The sequence below is a fragment of the Balearica regulorum genome, chromosome 8 (genome assembly GCF_011004875.1).
Source record: "Balearica regulorum gibbericeps isolate bBalReg1 chromosome 8, bBalReg1.pri, whole genome shotgun sequence".
Lineage (NCBI taxonomy): Eukaryota > Metazoa > Chordata > Aves > Gruiformes > Gruidae > Balearica > Balearica regulorum.
In genome coordinates, this window is record NC_046191.1 from 25,789,457 (window position 1) to 25,804,783 (window position 15,327).

At 37.5% G+C, this 15,327-nt stretch overlaps 1 protein-coding gene across 8 annotated transcripts in view; it reads left to right on the forward strand.

Moving 5' to 3' along the window:
• KCNT2 (potassium sodium-activated channel subfamily T member 2) overlaps positions 1-13,896 on the forward strand; it is a 143,901-nt gene extending 130,005 nt beyond the window's left edge. For 6 of the 8 annotated variants that reach the window (XM_075760162.1, XM_075760159.1, XM_075760157.1 and 3 more), the window contains 3 exons: positions 4,135-4,435; positions 7,414-7,498; positions 10,266-10,533. In XM_075760162.1, coding sequence (XP_075616277.1) covers positions 4,135-4,435; positions 7,414-7,498; positions 10,266-10,377 — 498 coding nt within the window. In that variant the 3' untranslated portion in view covers positions 10,378-10,533. Of the gene's footprint in view, positions 1-4,134; positions 4,436-7,413; positions 7,499-10,265 lie in introns of all 8 variants that reach the window. The other 2 variants (XM_075760155.1, XM_075760160.1) reach the window with 2 other exon arrangements.
• The last annotated feature ends 1,431 nt before the right edge of the window (positions 13,897-15,327 follow it).

A 15,327-nucleotide genomic window follows, 5' to 3' on the forward strand; every position in this document is an offset into this window, starting at 1 on the left:
TACTTATTGTCTGCCTGTTTCTGGGTGTCATGGTTTAAGCCTGGTAGGCAGTAAGCCCCACACAGATGCTCACTCACTCCCCTCCACAGTAGGATGGAGGAGAGAATCAGAAAAGTAAAAGTGAGACAACTTGGGGTTTGAGATAAGACAGTTTAGTAGGCAAAGCAAAAGCCCCACGCACAAACAAAGCAAACCCAGGAATTCATTCCCCACTTCCCATTGGCAGGCAGGTGTTCCGCCATCCCCAGGAAAGCAGGGCTCCATCACATGTAACAGTTACTTGGAAAGACAAATGCCATCACTCCAAACATTCCCCCTCCATTCCTTCTTCCCCCAGGTTTATATGCTGAACATGACATCATATGGTATGGAATATCCCTCTGGTCAGTTGGGGTCAGCTGTCCCAGCTGTGTCCCCTCCCAACTCCTTGTGCACCCCCAGCCTCCTTGCGGGTGGGGGGGTGTGAGGAGCAGAAAAGGCCTTAGCTCTGTGTAAGTGCTGCTCGGCAACAACTAAAACATCCCAGTGTTATCAACACTGTTTTCAGCACAAATCCAAAACACAGCCCAGTATTTGCTACTATGAAGACATTTAACTCTGTCCCAGCCAGAAACAGTACGCTCGGTTAAACCCTGGGAATAAAATCCTTGCAGGAAATGGAACTATGCAATGGATCATCCTTGAGCAAATAAAGCTCAAAGCAACATTGTTCTGGACACAAACATCTTATTTAACATCTGTAAATTGACAGACCATGACTTTCAAAAAAGCCCAGTGGAATTTGGTCCCTATTTAATTCTGTAAATAACAGATCATCTTTACAGTCTGTCAAAAGCCTTGATCCTAACACCTTAAATGCTAATGGACAACAATCCCCAAGTTTATCATGAAAGGAGTATGTGGTTGTACTTAACAATGGTTTAAGACAGCTGATGGACCAGAAAGGCATTCCTAGAACCCTAGGTGCAATTAAGGGCTATCAGTATACAGAACAATGAAAGTAATTTTAACATAAAACTTGCAGTTAGATAAAAATAAGGCATTGCTTCAGAATAGGATGAATCTGCACATTTAAACTGATTTTACATACTTAGCTACCAGGGAGCAGCAAAGCAAGGGAACAAAGATCCAAGAAATTAATTGATGTTTGGTGGTGTAGTACTGTTGCCACCATGCTCACAGCCATCCTGACCATCTCAAATATGAACACTGGTGTGTTTGTGACTACATTCCTGTTCTTGCCACGTGTTGGCTAACCTGAGCTAGCGTTCAAATAATGGCGTGAAACACCCTATTAGAGCACCTTGCCTGAGTGGAAAAAACCCTGTGGCTCACAAGTGTCCAGCAGCACAAGCGAGCAATCACACTCATTTGGAGACACAGTCTGATACCTGAGATGGGAACCTGCCTTTAAAAAAACCAAACAAAAAACCCCCACAAAAACCTGAAACTTGAAAAAAAAACCCCAAAAAACATTTGAAGGCACACATTTCTTCACTTTACGTGTGACATACAGCTTTTTCCCTAGTAAAAGTAGCAGTGATTATGTAAAGACTTAACACGCACCTTGATATTTTCCAGGAATTACACTATGTTTCTATTTCAAAGAATCTCAAAAATATATATACATTTCATAAAACATAAGATGGTCAAATTACTCCTATACAGTAATAGTTACACCATATCATCAGTTATGCTTCTCATACAGCAGGTTTATAAGCTATGCAAAAAGGAAATTAAATGCAACCAATCCTCAAAATAAATTAATGATAGTTACAAAAGTATTTTGAAAGAAAGTTTGAGACTGATTAAAACAGAGGGGGACAGACAGAAGTACTCCGCCCTGGACTTTTATGCTCCGCGCTTTTGTGTTGCCTTTGAAAGGGGATTTGAGTTTCTTTGGTTTTGCTTTGTCTTTAAACAGTTTAATTTTTTCCTCCTGCATAGAGGGAAGGGCCATTCTGCACACCTTTCTCAACAGGCACCATAAAAACTGAATAGTCACCTAAGTAAATATTTAATCAACTTCATTCATGGTTTCACAACTCGCCTATCCCAGTGTTTCAAAAGTTCAAGTTAAGGATTTACAGTTTCACAGAAGCAAAAGACTCGTTCTTTTACTTGGCCTCTCCTGGTGAATCTCTGGCTCAAAAAAAAAGTGATTTACTCTCCTGTAATAATTAGGATGATTGGTCTCTGCCTTTCCAATACTACTGCCAGCAGGTCTAGATGGCTGTTTTACCAAGAGTTGGACAAGAAAAGCTACTAATGCAGACAGGAAGAAAGGCAAAACAAGACCATCCCTTATACTCAGTATCAGATTTGTTCACACCAAATAGACCCTTCTCAACCATACGGAGCATCTTTTCATACAGAATCCATACTGTAAAATACATGCAAAACCAAACTGTCAATTTAAAATAACAAGCAACAAAAAAAATTAAAATTGCATTCCTGTACACAGGGATTCAGGATTCTCTTTCATGCCTTACCCAAAACAACATCAGCTGAGCCAGTAATAAAACTTCAGAAGAGATGTTATTTTTCAGAATAAACCCCCTTCCTATTGCAGACTAAACTGAAGAACCTCAATGAATTACTGGGTCTTTGCATGAGGCTTATTGCAAGACCCTAGTCTAGAATATTAAAAATGTGCTTTTACTTGAAGTGCTACAACATAAGCATCTTTTTAATTCTTGGTTTTGATTTTGTTGCTCGTTTGGGATTTTTTACACAGATGAAAGCTAGTCTGTGCAAAAGAGAAAAAAAATTAGCATCTTTCTCACACTGTCAGACTTACATCAAGTATTATTTTATGGACTCCAGGTACCTTGCAGATTCTGTGTGAGAGAGGGTGGAGAGCCTCTTAAAAGTTATATTCAACACTGATGAGGTCAACAGAATCTTGTTTTCAGATTTTATATTAATGGGAAAAGGCCTTTAGGACCTCAGTAGCTCTTCAGTTAAATTTGCTTTATTCACTGATCACTTCCAGCATATTGTGAACTCTTTCAGTTCTTGGGGAGTCATACAAACTGAGCCAGCTCCAGTTTAAGTCATCTTTGTTTTATACTTCATTTATTTTAAACACTCGACACGCTGAAATCTGTCACCAGTAACTTGGCAATATGACTGCACTGATATCACGGAAGGCTTCACTATTTCAGTATCAATAAAAGACATGTTTCAAAGATCATAACGATAACTCAGGATTATAAGGAGTAGTTTGAAACCAGAAGCTAAAAACATTAGTTACATTTTAAATAGACATTAAAACAATTTTGAAGTTATCTTTTGAAATGTTTCCTCTTATATTCCCTAGGATCTTTTTGTATATGTTAGAACTGCATATGTAGCTCATCCACTTGAGTTATTTCACTACTGCTGTATGTGTATACCATTGGTCATTACTTGGGTAGCATGAAGAAAACACAGCAAGAGAGGGACAGATTTTGGCCCTTACGTCTGGGTTTTTTTGGTTACTATATGAGTGAAAAAACAACTTCACTATACTTAAAGGTAGGAATTAATTACCTTGTTTGCAAGAGGTGCCCCAAATCACACTGAAGGCTACAACACACATCCCTATTATTTTCAGCCACAGAGGCATTCCAGATAGTATGTGCTGGAAGGTCAAAAATGCCCGGGAATTTGAGATGCAGGTAACAGGCACATTCCACCTGTGGTCTTAAAAGAGTACTCAAAGCAGCGCAGCCAAAGTTGAACTATTACTTGATGAATCCACAACATACATCTAAAAAGCAGTTACAGAACTTGAATTTCTAAAAATATGCAAACTTGGAAGAAAGTGGAGAAGTCATTCGGAACAGGTTCCTAGATTCAGGCAGTATTGGAAGGCTAGAGCTGTTCTTCTCAGAATCAAAATGGAATTGGGCACTAACTGCTTAACTGCTTTTGCACTTGAGAAGTGTATTTATATCATTTACATAAAAAGTCAAAGTCTAGTAAAGGGCACCCAATTCAGGAACATTTGCTAAGTACAAACAACTGAATCCCCTCAGCAACACTGCAACCAAAACACATGTTCAACTGCACTGTTGAAAAGAGGAGAGAACATCTTAACCTGCTTCCATTTTTTTAAAGCTCTTAATTGCACATCATTTTCCTTTCAAGTCTCAAATCTCTATCAATGTGGAAGAGTGGGAAGACACTAAAGACACCAAAGAACAGATTAGTTATCGTAGTAATCATCGTAACTCAACATCTAGCGATCAGTCTGATCACCCCTTGTTACGACGAAAAAGCATGCAGTGGGCCCGGCGGCTGAGCAGAAGAGTACCAAGACACTCCAGTAAAACAGCCGAGAAGATAAACCAGCAGCGAATGAACCTTTACAGGAGGTCAGAAAGACAAGAGCTTGCTGAACTTGTGAAAAACAGAATGAAGCATCTGGGCCTTTCTCCAGCAGGATACGGTATGATTACTATAATACTTTAAATTAATAAAAACATCAGTGTTATGTAAGATGAACTTATTTTTAAGAACTGAGGGTCCCATAAACAAAATATTAAGTTTATGATAATGGTTTTGTTTTGTTGTTTTGGAGGGGGGTTTGTTGGTATTTTTGTCTGTTTTTTTAACTGAAAAAACCTTGCTGGAGTGTTTTTAATCGTATCTATTATCACCCATTCCTATTTTCAGATGGAAAGCTCAGAAGGCAGCATGTCAGCCACATTTATATTTCACACATGATATGTATATGCAGAATAATATAAACATTCCCCTGTCACTGAACAACTGCACCATATTTCCACAAATTTGTTGAAATACAGATGAAGACAGAACCATTGGGAAGTTCACTCATACATCAAGGTGGAGAGTTGTTTATATGTGAAGGATATTGCATTTTTCCCACAATTTTTAAAGTTAATGCTAAAGTGTCACATAAAAATTATGTTAATGAAGCACATTTCACTAGGTCTTTCGATGCTATTTTTATCCATCAAGTCCTTCTCCAGCAAGGATGATGCTGGGTTGCTTTTTTGTTTGTCTGTTTTAAAGCCATTGACAAGAGCTCTGTAACACCCTTTTTAATATATACACCACCGCTGCCTGGGTTGCCTTTCTATGGCCGTGGCTCTGTAGCATGTTGTGTGGAAACACCTAGAACTATGGGTTCTAGTTTTCTGAGAAACACTAAGAATTTCTAGATCCCAACGTATTTGTCTGCATAGTAGGTTCAATATGGAGCTCAGTGCTTTCTACTTCAGAAGCACCAACACTGGAGTTCCCATACTCAATTTTCATTTGAAAAATCCAAAACGTACTGTTTTACGAATGTGTTACTCTTCATTTTTCAACACAGTTATTTTTGACTTATCCCTAAAATATCCATTAACTGAAGGTAAATGTGGTATTTCCTACAGAATGGATATTTATTTGTCCATTTTAACTGCACACATTCTTAATGCAGGGTCAAAACATCCTTTGACACTAATAGCATTGTACTACCCAACAGTAGTTCTTATTGTTGCTATTGATACAAAATCAACTTAATCATGAGAGGAGGCTGCTACAGAATACGTGGCTATAGTTTTGCTCAATCTGTATAAATTAGATATGTAAATACAAGCTCTTTATCCCACACTCCAACTGGATAATTACTATTCCTGCTTTCTTTATGGATACTATATGAGTCTCTGCAGAAAGATTCAGGACTAAATGTTTACCGGGAGTGACACAGGCCACAATAACATTTGATCAACCACAAAGAAGTTTGATTCATATTGATAGTAGTAACAAGAAAACTGTTGTATTCCTGGTTTTCTTTTAAAATCCTAGTTAAAAGCCAACAGTAAATGTTCATTTCATTATTTAAATTTAGGAAGATTATATACCATCTAGAGAACAGCAAAATCTTGCTAGGTAAATGCTTTACCTGATTTATAAATTTTCATGATCACTTCCCTATTTTCTTACAGTTATGCCTCATTAAAAAGAAACCTTCTACTTTTGCAACCCCAGGAACACCCACATTGTGGGGAAAAAACTAAAAAACCCCTCAAAGAACCACAAAGCAGTTTTACACAGGCAATCAGCTGCAAACCTGGGTTGTCACATTCCCGCTGCCATCCATCCACCCTCCACGACATTCAGAAAGAATTTCAGAAGACTTTCACCCCCCCTTCAGAGCTAGCTCACTCCCCACTCATCCCACTACATATTATACACGGAATACAAATTTTAAATCTCTCTGTTCTTTCAAACTAGCAGGAATCAATCAAGCCAGTCAGCTCCCTACAGAAGTTAAATGTACTTCTTAGTAATGTCTGTCTGCATCTGCAGGGAGCAATGAAAAAAAAAACAAACAGGAAACATCATCAAATATTGTAAACCACCATTTTAGCTGTATAACTGCATCTATACTCAGAGTTTACGTGAGCTTATCTGGTTTCTAGATAGGAGTACTTATGGTGGTGCAAATACATGATACAAGCATGTAGAGAAATTACACATACTAGAAAATACCCAATACAGTAATTTTCAACCTACAGACAGTGTATCAAGAATACTTCATTAACAAAAGATTTAGGAATTACATTCAAACTAGAACGGTACTGTTCTCTTTCAAATAATTTTTCCTAAAACGCTGAAGACAGAAATTAACACAGAAGAAATGCATCTCTCTCTTAGTTCTATCAAAGTAAAGCAAGTGTCACTGCAGCACCCCAGGAAGCATACCAAGAGAAAGCTCTACGAAAGATACTGCAGTAACAGCTATGAAAGCTTAGCAAGACTTGACTAGGCAAAAACCTTAAAAAAAAAAAAAAACAAACAAAAAAAGATTTTCTGTCAGCCTTCATTTGCAACATATCATTAGAAGAATAGTCAAAAAATGCAAAAAAAAAATATTACTAATTTGCATTTATACAGCATTCACATCTCAACCCATTGGCACAGGTGATAAAAGGAAAATGCTTAAAAGATAAATAGGGAAAAGGAAAAAAGGTTTACACTGACCAAATCTGGAAATGGATGAGAATGCCATACACCTGCATTTAACCTTGCTTAGCACTTGAACTCAGTGCCAGCTGAGGATGGAAGTCCCCACTTCCCACATACTAACAGAAGCTACATGACAGATTGGTAAGTTACACTAAAATTGGGTTGCATTTAGAATTGCTATGACTGAAAAAAAATGCAAAAGAACATTTTTAGAACATTCAGAAAGAAAACAAGATATTTTAAGGGCAGATAATTCAAAAGATGTTATGTCAGATAGTTCCAACTCAAGTACAGTTGAAAAGAAGTTGCTAAACTTACTTGAAATCACTTTGACACCTGACACTTTGACAGTTCTATGAACCAACAACGATCTTTTATCAAATTTGTTTTTCAGAAATTATACTTTTCACAATTTATTTGTAAATATAATAATTTTTTGTCCTCTAGATGAAATGAACGATCATCAGAACACCCTTTCTTACATCCTGATCAATCCTTCTCCAGATACAAGATTAGAGCTGAATGATATAGTGTAAGTTAAAGCACACACACAAAATGATTACAAGACCTGCAAAATTTCGTGTTTGTACTTTCTTCCTGAATTTATTTTATTATCTTTCTGCTTGAAAAGAACCCCAAACGTTCACATGCACCTAAACAATTACATTTCAAGTAATATGTTCAGACTTTGCCTTAATAACTCCATATTTCATCTACCCTATTTGTCTTAAGAAGCAGGTACTGAATAGCAGAGTTTTCATTCTATAGCCATGAGATTTTTGTACCAAAACGTTTAACATTTTGACTCTCAGCAGAGCATGATGATCTTTTTCTATACTGAAGTTTAGTACTTGCAAATGGATCTTGCATTAACACTCCCTGTTCTCTTTCATTCCAGAATTAGTACAATGCATTCTGTTGCTAGCACTGGCCATCTCCTTATTTAAAGGAAAAAAAACCCCACCAAATACCTCCCCCCCCAAAAAAAAAAACCCAAACCCTGACAACTACCACCAAACCCACTACTGGTTCTTTGTTCCTTTGACATGTTTTGGTGTTGGTTTTTTTTTCTCTGGAGATTAAGACTGTCCTTATTTCCTCTGGGGTCAGTGTTGATGGTGCCCTACAAAAACATGATACTCAGAGTTGCAGTTTCAGTTCCAAGAGTTGCATTTGGGACTTCCAAATCTCATCAATCTGCAGCAACATCCAAAGATGATGCATAGGAATTGCTCATGCAGTACTGCTCCAGACACGCTTAAGGGCAGAAGGTGACCACTGAGATTTGGCGGCTGTGACATCAGGCCAGTTATAAACCCTCGAGGCACTAGTCATATATTTGGGCTTCTTACAATTTTACCAAAGTTTATCACTGTAAGAGTCTTGTTCATTTTTACTTAAGGTATGCCATGATTTACTTACTATAGAATTATTTGTGATGTAGAACTTGTGAATTATGTATTTCAGGCACAAGTCTTTAGTTTACTCTAAAAAAAAAAGAAATATAGAAACACTTGAATTTCCCCCCCCCAAATCTAAGAAAATTTATTCAAAAAAAAAAAAACCCAACAACAAAGTAAGACTTTTTTCATGTGTTTAAACATGCTTCAGTTGGATTTGATGAACAGAATAGAGTGGACTCTTCCACGACTCCTCAGTTTCATTGGTTGGATCAGCAAAACAAATAGGTTGTTCTGGAGTAAATAATAAATACCAGATGTTATAAATAGAGGGTAATGTCTGACTTTAAACAAATAGATACCATGAGAATACGATCCAGATAGGAATCGTACGAGTAGATTTTTTTAATCCTCTATTTAAATCAACTCTTTTCTTATGCAAATAAGGTCAGGTTATTTGTAGCAACAAAGTCCAAAGAAAATGCTGCTGTTCTGTTTTAGCCCTGACAGAAGGAGAAGCATTAACAAAGTAAGAGAGGCAGGTGGCATTTCCAAGTCATGGGGATCAGGCAATTCTCTTGGGTAGCCACCATAAAGCCAATGCCTCACAGAAGCCCCTGCTTTGAGGGGCCAGGAACGCTGTTATTAGGCGAGCTGAAAACTGATACAGCAGTTCTGTGGGAGGTATGACAGTGGCTGCTCGTACACGTACAGAACATGTTAGTTCAGTGAATTGGGATTTTCCATTTTGCAAGCTGTTGAATTTTTCAGGGTCTTTTAATTAAGCCTGGGGCAGAACATACTCATTATACTGAATGGAGGAAGTTCACGGCCTGTAAAAACAGAAACTTTCTTCAGGGCCACTGCAAAGTAATACAACAAATCTTTATAAGCACCACACAGCATGCACACAATCTCTATTTGGATATTTAGGCATTTTCATTTGGCTGATGAGGAGATTGACAGACATGCGGTGCCAAGATTTCTGAGAACGTGAGAGAGGATTCTTTCACATTTCATTTTCCTGCATTTCATTTTTCTTCTCCAAAAAAAAGTCAAAACCAGGATTTGAGGTAAAATTTCCATTGGCGTCAACACTACTGCACATCTTCGGACAAGTTTAAGATACTGGCATTGAATCTAGATGTCTCTCTCCTTTAGGAGCACAGTGGTGCTGGAAAGCACTGATTGATAGTTCAGAACACTGAAATGTTAGTTCTGCAGCTGCACAAAGCTACTACCTGTCAGTCACAAAAGCTGAGATCAGATAGTTTGTCACCCAAGACAGGTGACAAAACAGTGCAGAACTTACACTTAGAAATTAATGGGAAGCTTTTCCATCCTTATCCTAAGAAAAAAAGTTATTTTAAACATCTCAAACTTAGATTCAAATTCATGAGGCATTTTTCTCAGGTAATCAGATCTACTAGAAGTTCTTAGAATAGGGGTCCACCTCCAGACTGTCAGCCAACACCAAGATTAACAACATCAGGCTTTTTATTTATTGAGCACAGTGACAAGAATTATCCATAGTTTTCTCACAATTTTTTTTCAGAAATTACTCTGTGCACTGCTTGTTCCTTCTTTAAGGCATAACGAATAAAGGAGATGCATAAAGAAATGCAGAGTTATTGGCAAAGGAGTTGTCATTCAAAAGTAAAGTTTAACTGTGCCTAGGACATACAGATGACATCTAGGCAGACAAAACATGAAAAGCTTTACAATTAGCACCTAAAGTGAGTGGTGTTACCCGTGTCCAAGTTACCCAACAGGACCTAGAATAAGCACCTTCAAAATAAGTCTCTAAGTCTGATCTTTTCAACATTACAACTGTATGCACTTATTTTATTCTTGCTCATGCCAAGTCTTTTTAATCAGAGTTATAATTTCTTTTCATAGATACTTGATCCGACCTGATCCATTGGCTTACGTTCCAAATACTGCACCCAGCCGAAAAGACAGCTTCTGCAATACAGTGGGACAAGACACCAGGGAGGAAACACAACTTTGATGTGTAACTCATCACAAAATTAAGAGACAGTTTTATACACATGTTACTTCCACTAACCATTCTGAAAACTGAGTGGTATATTTTATTCAGATTTTGGAAGCAAAATGACAGTGGGTAAGTGACCAAATTTAGAAATGTGGTGTCTGGAAACTCTGATTTAAGGGATTGTCAGGCTTGTGGCCTTTTCAACATGGTAGTTGAACTTTGCCAGCTTAACAGAATTGTGACATCTATTACTATTTAATCAATATGAACAAATGATTTAAAAAGTGACAGGTTCCATCATGTGTTTTGCTTAGATGCTTCTAAGCATATTTATTAAGCATGTCAGTGACTAAGCTTCTGACCTACATCAGTAAAGATAATCGGATGCCTGTAGAGAGACCATTCATAATTTGTAGTAGAAAATACATTAATACCTAAAGGCGCCAACGAGGCTTTGTGTGGCAAGAACGCAGCCTTTGAGAAAATTTTCAGTCTCAGCCTGTCACCCATTATATATTCGAACAGGCTAGTTTCAGTCCTGTTTCCGCCTCCAGGACGTGAGTGTTAGTTCTCCGGGTTTACACAGACCAGATTGTAATGACACAGCCTCATCGCACTGTAGAGGCTGAGATCTGAGGCGTATCACAGAGATTAGCTCAGAGGAGCCCACCTAGAGGAAAGCCCCTATCATCTCACGCAGGCAGCCCCCCACATTCACAAAAACTGGGAAGGTACTATCTGTGTGAAGCTGCAAAGTAGCTCAAGTGAAATAGAACCCCTTTAACCTTACTGAGTTTGTCAATAGAAGCCTGACTAGATTATGGTACAAAAGAGAGAGCATCCCTCTAGGGAACAATTCATACCACAAGTCCTTCTCATTTCCATAAATATGCCAGAACCGCAACTGTCCAAAGTATGTACATGCCCAGTCATTCAGATTACCCAAATATGATACATTTTCATATGAAATTATGTATCACATTGAAAAATTAAAGACATTTATAACCCATTTCATAAAATGAATGTAATACCATGTTATGTGTAAAGGCACCATGGATTTGAAGACTCCGTTTGGGCATTAAGTACACAAAAAAGCATCTGCTCATGTATGAAACATCTGAAGCTATTAATCTCTGGTCTACACGTACAAGAATGCCACAATTGGTCAAGCTTTCTACAGAATTAAGCATGCCCGTACATGATCTTCCAAAAATCACATTCTTGCTTTGCCATCTGTCACAAAGGGGGAAGAGCATCCTTAAGGTAAAAACCCTACTGTTACAATTATCTATAGAACAGGTACAAGAAATTTAGCAGGTAGCCTACAATGGAAAAACTGATTATTCTTTGAATTCCCTTGATGTCCTACATGTACAAAAATTCAGTCAAAATTATTTCTATTCTCTTCTATATTATTTGATAGAACTACAAATTTTTTTCTGAAGAATAAAATACTAAGTTGCCCAGTGAACAACTCATGGGTGTGAGTATGCTTATCAGCATTGTAAGGATGTTGAAATCAAGTCACATTCATATTAGGTACGACAGCAAATCTGCTATTATTCCCTCTCTTCCTCTTAATTCTTCCAAAACTTAACTAAGCTGTTCTATATTAAGTTAGAAATCCTAAAGCCACAATTATAAAAAAAACCCATATGTCTCAGAGTGGACTGAAGCCATCAGAAGACCAGGAATACCCGTTTTAAAGGGAAAAAGGATAACTGGAAAGTAGGGTTTCTCAGCATTTTTTATATTGACATATTAAAGTAGCATCATGGTTCAGAAGGGTTACAGTGATTCCACATAGAGTCCATTATTGTTCAGTGTTTCTCCACACACGAGTCATTTATCAAATTATTCACAGGTAAAGACAAAGTATTTCAAATGTTCCCTCTGGGCACTGTGGAAAAAAAGAAACAATTGAAACAGCTGCACAGACTGAAGTTGACAGCTTTTTAAAAAACAGTACATGATACAGGATCTTGTTCAAGACCTGTCACAGAAGTTATCCCAGAAAAGACTGCACGTACAGTGTGAATAACTTCCTATTTTTAATGCCTTCGGTGAGAAGACTGTGTTCCAGTTGAATATTTTTTAAAAAATACAAGTTTCTTAAAAATGTTCACTCTGAAAATATTAGGACCATCCCTTGTTTCATACTGAGGGCCTTTCTAACCAATTCTCAAGTAGGCAGACAGGATCCCAGAAACACACCTACCCTTCAGCTGGCAAGCTAGATACTCTGCTTTCAGTGTGATTCACGTGCTCTTCACAGGCATTCCCTGTACGCTGCCAATAGTACCCACCACAGATTTAAGGACTCTCTGCCACAAAGATCTATAGGTAGGACTTGATGCCTTGCATTTAACAGCCTATAAAGCCATAGAAACAAGCAGTCAGGGGTATCCATTTTCCCACCCAACTCAGCAGAATTGCTGCTCAGCTAGACTTGAATAGTAGCATGTAATGTGACCTGATATTTCTCCAGGCTTAATGGATTTTTAATTGCTCCTTAGCCCCAGAAGATTTGCTAAAGCAAACACAAAGGCAGCTGGAGACACTTGCAGTCTCTAAAGTGAACGAATGGCATTCTTTCTGAACAAAATACTTGGTTCTCTTCAAAGTCTACTGGAAGACAAATAAGGTAATAAAAACTAACAACAGCTTCTTATGACTAGAAGTTCTAATAACCCATGAATAGTATACCACAAAGTTCTGTTATTCAAAATATACCGCCTTTCATGTTGAAAGCGGAACTGCTTTGCTTCCTCTGGCATATCTTCACACACAGACAGACCCCATTCTAGTGAGATTTAGATTTTTCAAGAACCACCCTAAGCACCTCTACATTAACACTGAATGAGACAGTAGGCACGTTCCTTCGGTGGTCAGGGAGGCGATTCTTTAATGGTCATTCTACAGGCAATCTTATGTTCGCCTGCTTTCTTCTCATCATGATTATCAGAAACATAATACAAGTCTAGCTGGACGCAGACCAGACTGAGGAACAGTAATCTCTCTGCCCAGTGCTAGAGAAAAGATGATAAAGTTCTAGAATCAGTAGGTCCAAATGACTGTTGAATAGAGGAGTTTTGTCTGGTCATAGTTCACTCAGTAGATAGAGAAATTTAGAGCTATGATTGCTGACATAAACAAGAGATGTAATCCTAAACGAGTTGTCAAGAGTCAGATCACAAGATAACCTCTATTTGTTTCTTTCAATCAAAAAAAAAAATTTGGATGATTTCAATCTGTGCTTAACTGTATGTATTTTTTCCTCCTGACTCACTTCTACGAATAATTCAAAGATGCCCACGTTCCCCAACACTACTTTACCACAATAACTCAAAGATGCTCATGTTCCCCAACATTACTTTACCACATACCAAGCAATTTGGTACCCAAATTCACAATCCCACTGAAAAAACTGACAGCAGATAATAATTACTTCATTCTCACAAGGGAAATCTCCAGCAAAGCAAGACCTACCTGTGAAAATGTGTTACCTAGTCTGCAATAAAAAGTGACAAAAAGATTTTCAGTGGAATGCAGTGTGTTTCCTTAACTATTTCACTCCAATTCCAGAACATGCATTAATTCACAAAGAAGTAAAAAGCATACAGTTTGAGTTCTTAAAACCTGCAGTAGAACTAGTGAAGATTTCATGACATTTTGACTTTGACAGGAACAGTTATTTGCCAGCATACATATTTCCCCTCTCACAAACAACTTCCTACTATAACTACTCTTTAACAACTTAAAGTAGAGAAATATCTATATATATAACTGAATATTTCTTATACATCTTTGTTTACCAAAGCACCAATAAAATGCTAAAGAATAAACAGATTTCCGGCTTCAGCAGTGGAGAAAACCTGAAATTACTTCAAGCGCACCAGAAGTAACACACAATTCTGTAATTTCTAGGCAGCTAGGGCTGACAGCAACCATTCTGTAATTTTGGAGCAGTGATGCATGAGGTTTTGCTGCATTGAATTCCACTTGATATCTGAGGGAAATCAGTCACTACAATCTGGAAATGAATTAATAAAAATCAAGCAGCACCGTGTAGTGACATCAAGTTGTACAAGGTTATAAAAGACACTTTTTCAAGGCAGTGCTTTATTTTATAATTATGCATTTATATCAATCTGCATAAAATATTGTTGCATATTCTTGATCTTAGAAACAGCCCACCTCACTTTGAAATAGATATACATCGAATACAAGTCTAAAGGGCTGCACTTCAAATTTTCAGCCACTGTTCCCTGTGCTTGATGCAGAACAAGCATTGCAGGGAGACAGGAAAAGAATTATTAATTCATATCATGCTACAAGAGATGATCAAGACTTTGCTTATGGTCATCTTGTGAAGTTAAACAAAAATATTAATGATGATTTTGTTATGTACTTCGTTACTGCCTATACTACTAATGCAAGGATGCTGTCAGTAATGATAATTCAACACAAGCATAAACTCCCACAGCCTTCCAAGAAGTTTAAAAAAGACAAAATATTTCTGCTTCATAAAGTTAAAAACAAGCATTTGAAGTGTCTATGAACTAAAGTTTTCTATTTATTCTATAAAACCTAGACTGCATATTGTTATGCAAATTTGCAACTGGCCCATACCAACTGAGGTGAGAGGCTAGGACACAAAGTATAGAAATAAAAAAGTACTTATTCACATGCATGAGGTGTCCCAGCAAAATTGGAGCACCCCAAATATGGTTCTACATAGGGCTCTCATACCTTTAAAGCATTCAGGTACACCATGATTTGACTAATCACTAACACCCATACTACCAATTACTAATCATAGTAAAACTTGCATCCTTTCACCAGTATAGACTGGCTGATGAATGATAGCTAGTTTCCTTGGTGGTTGTATAACTTTTAATAGTTCAGTATTTACTCCCCACTAGAAGTTAATAAACTGTCATTGCTTCCGTAACTGTCCAGTGG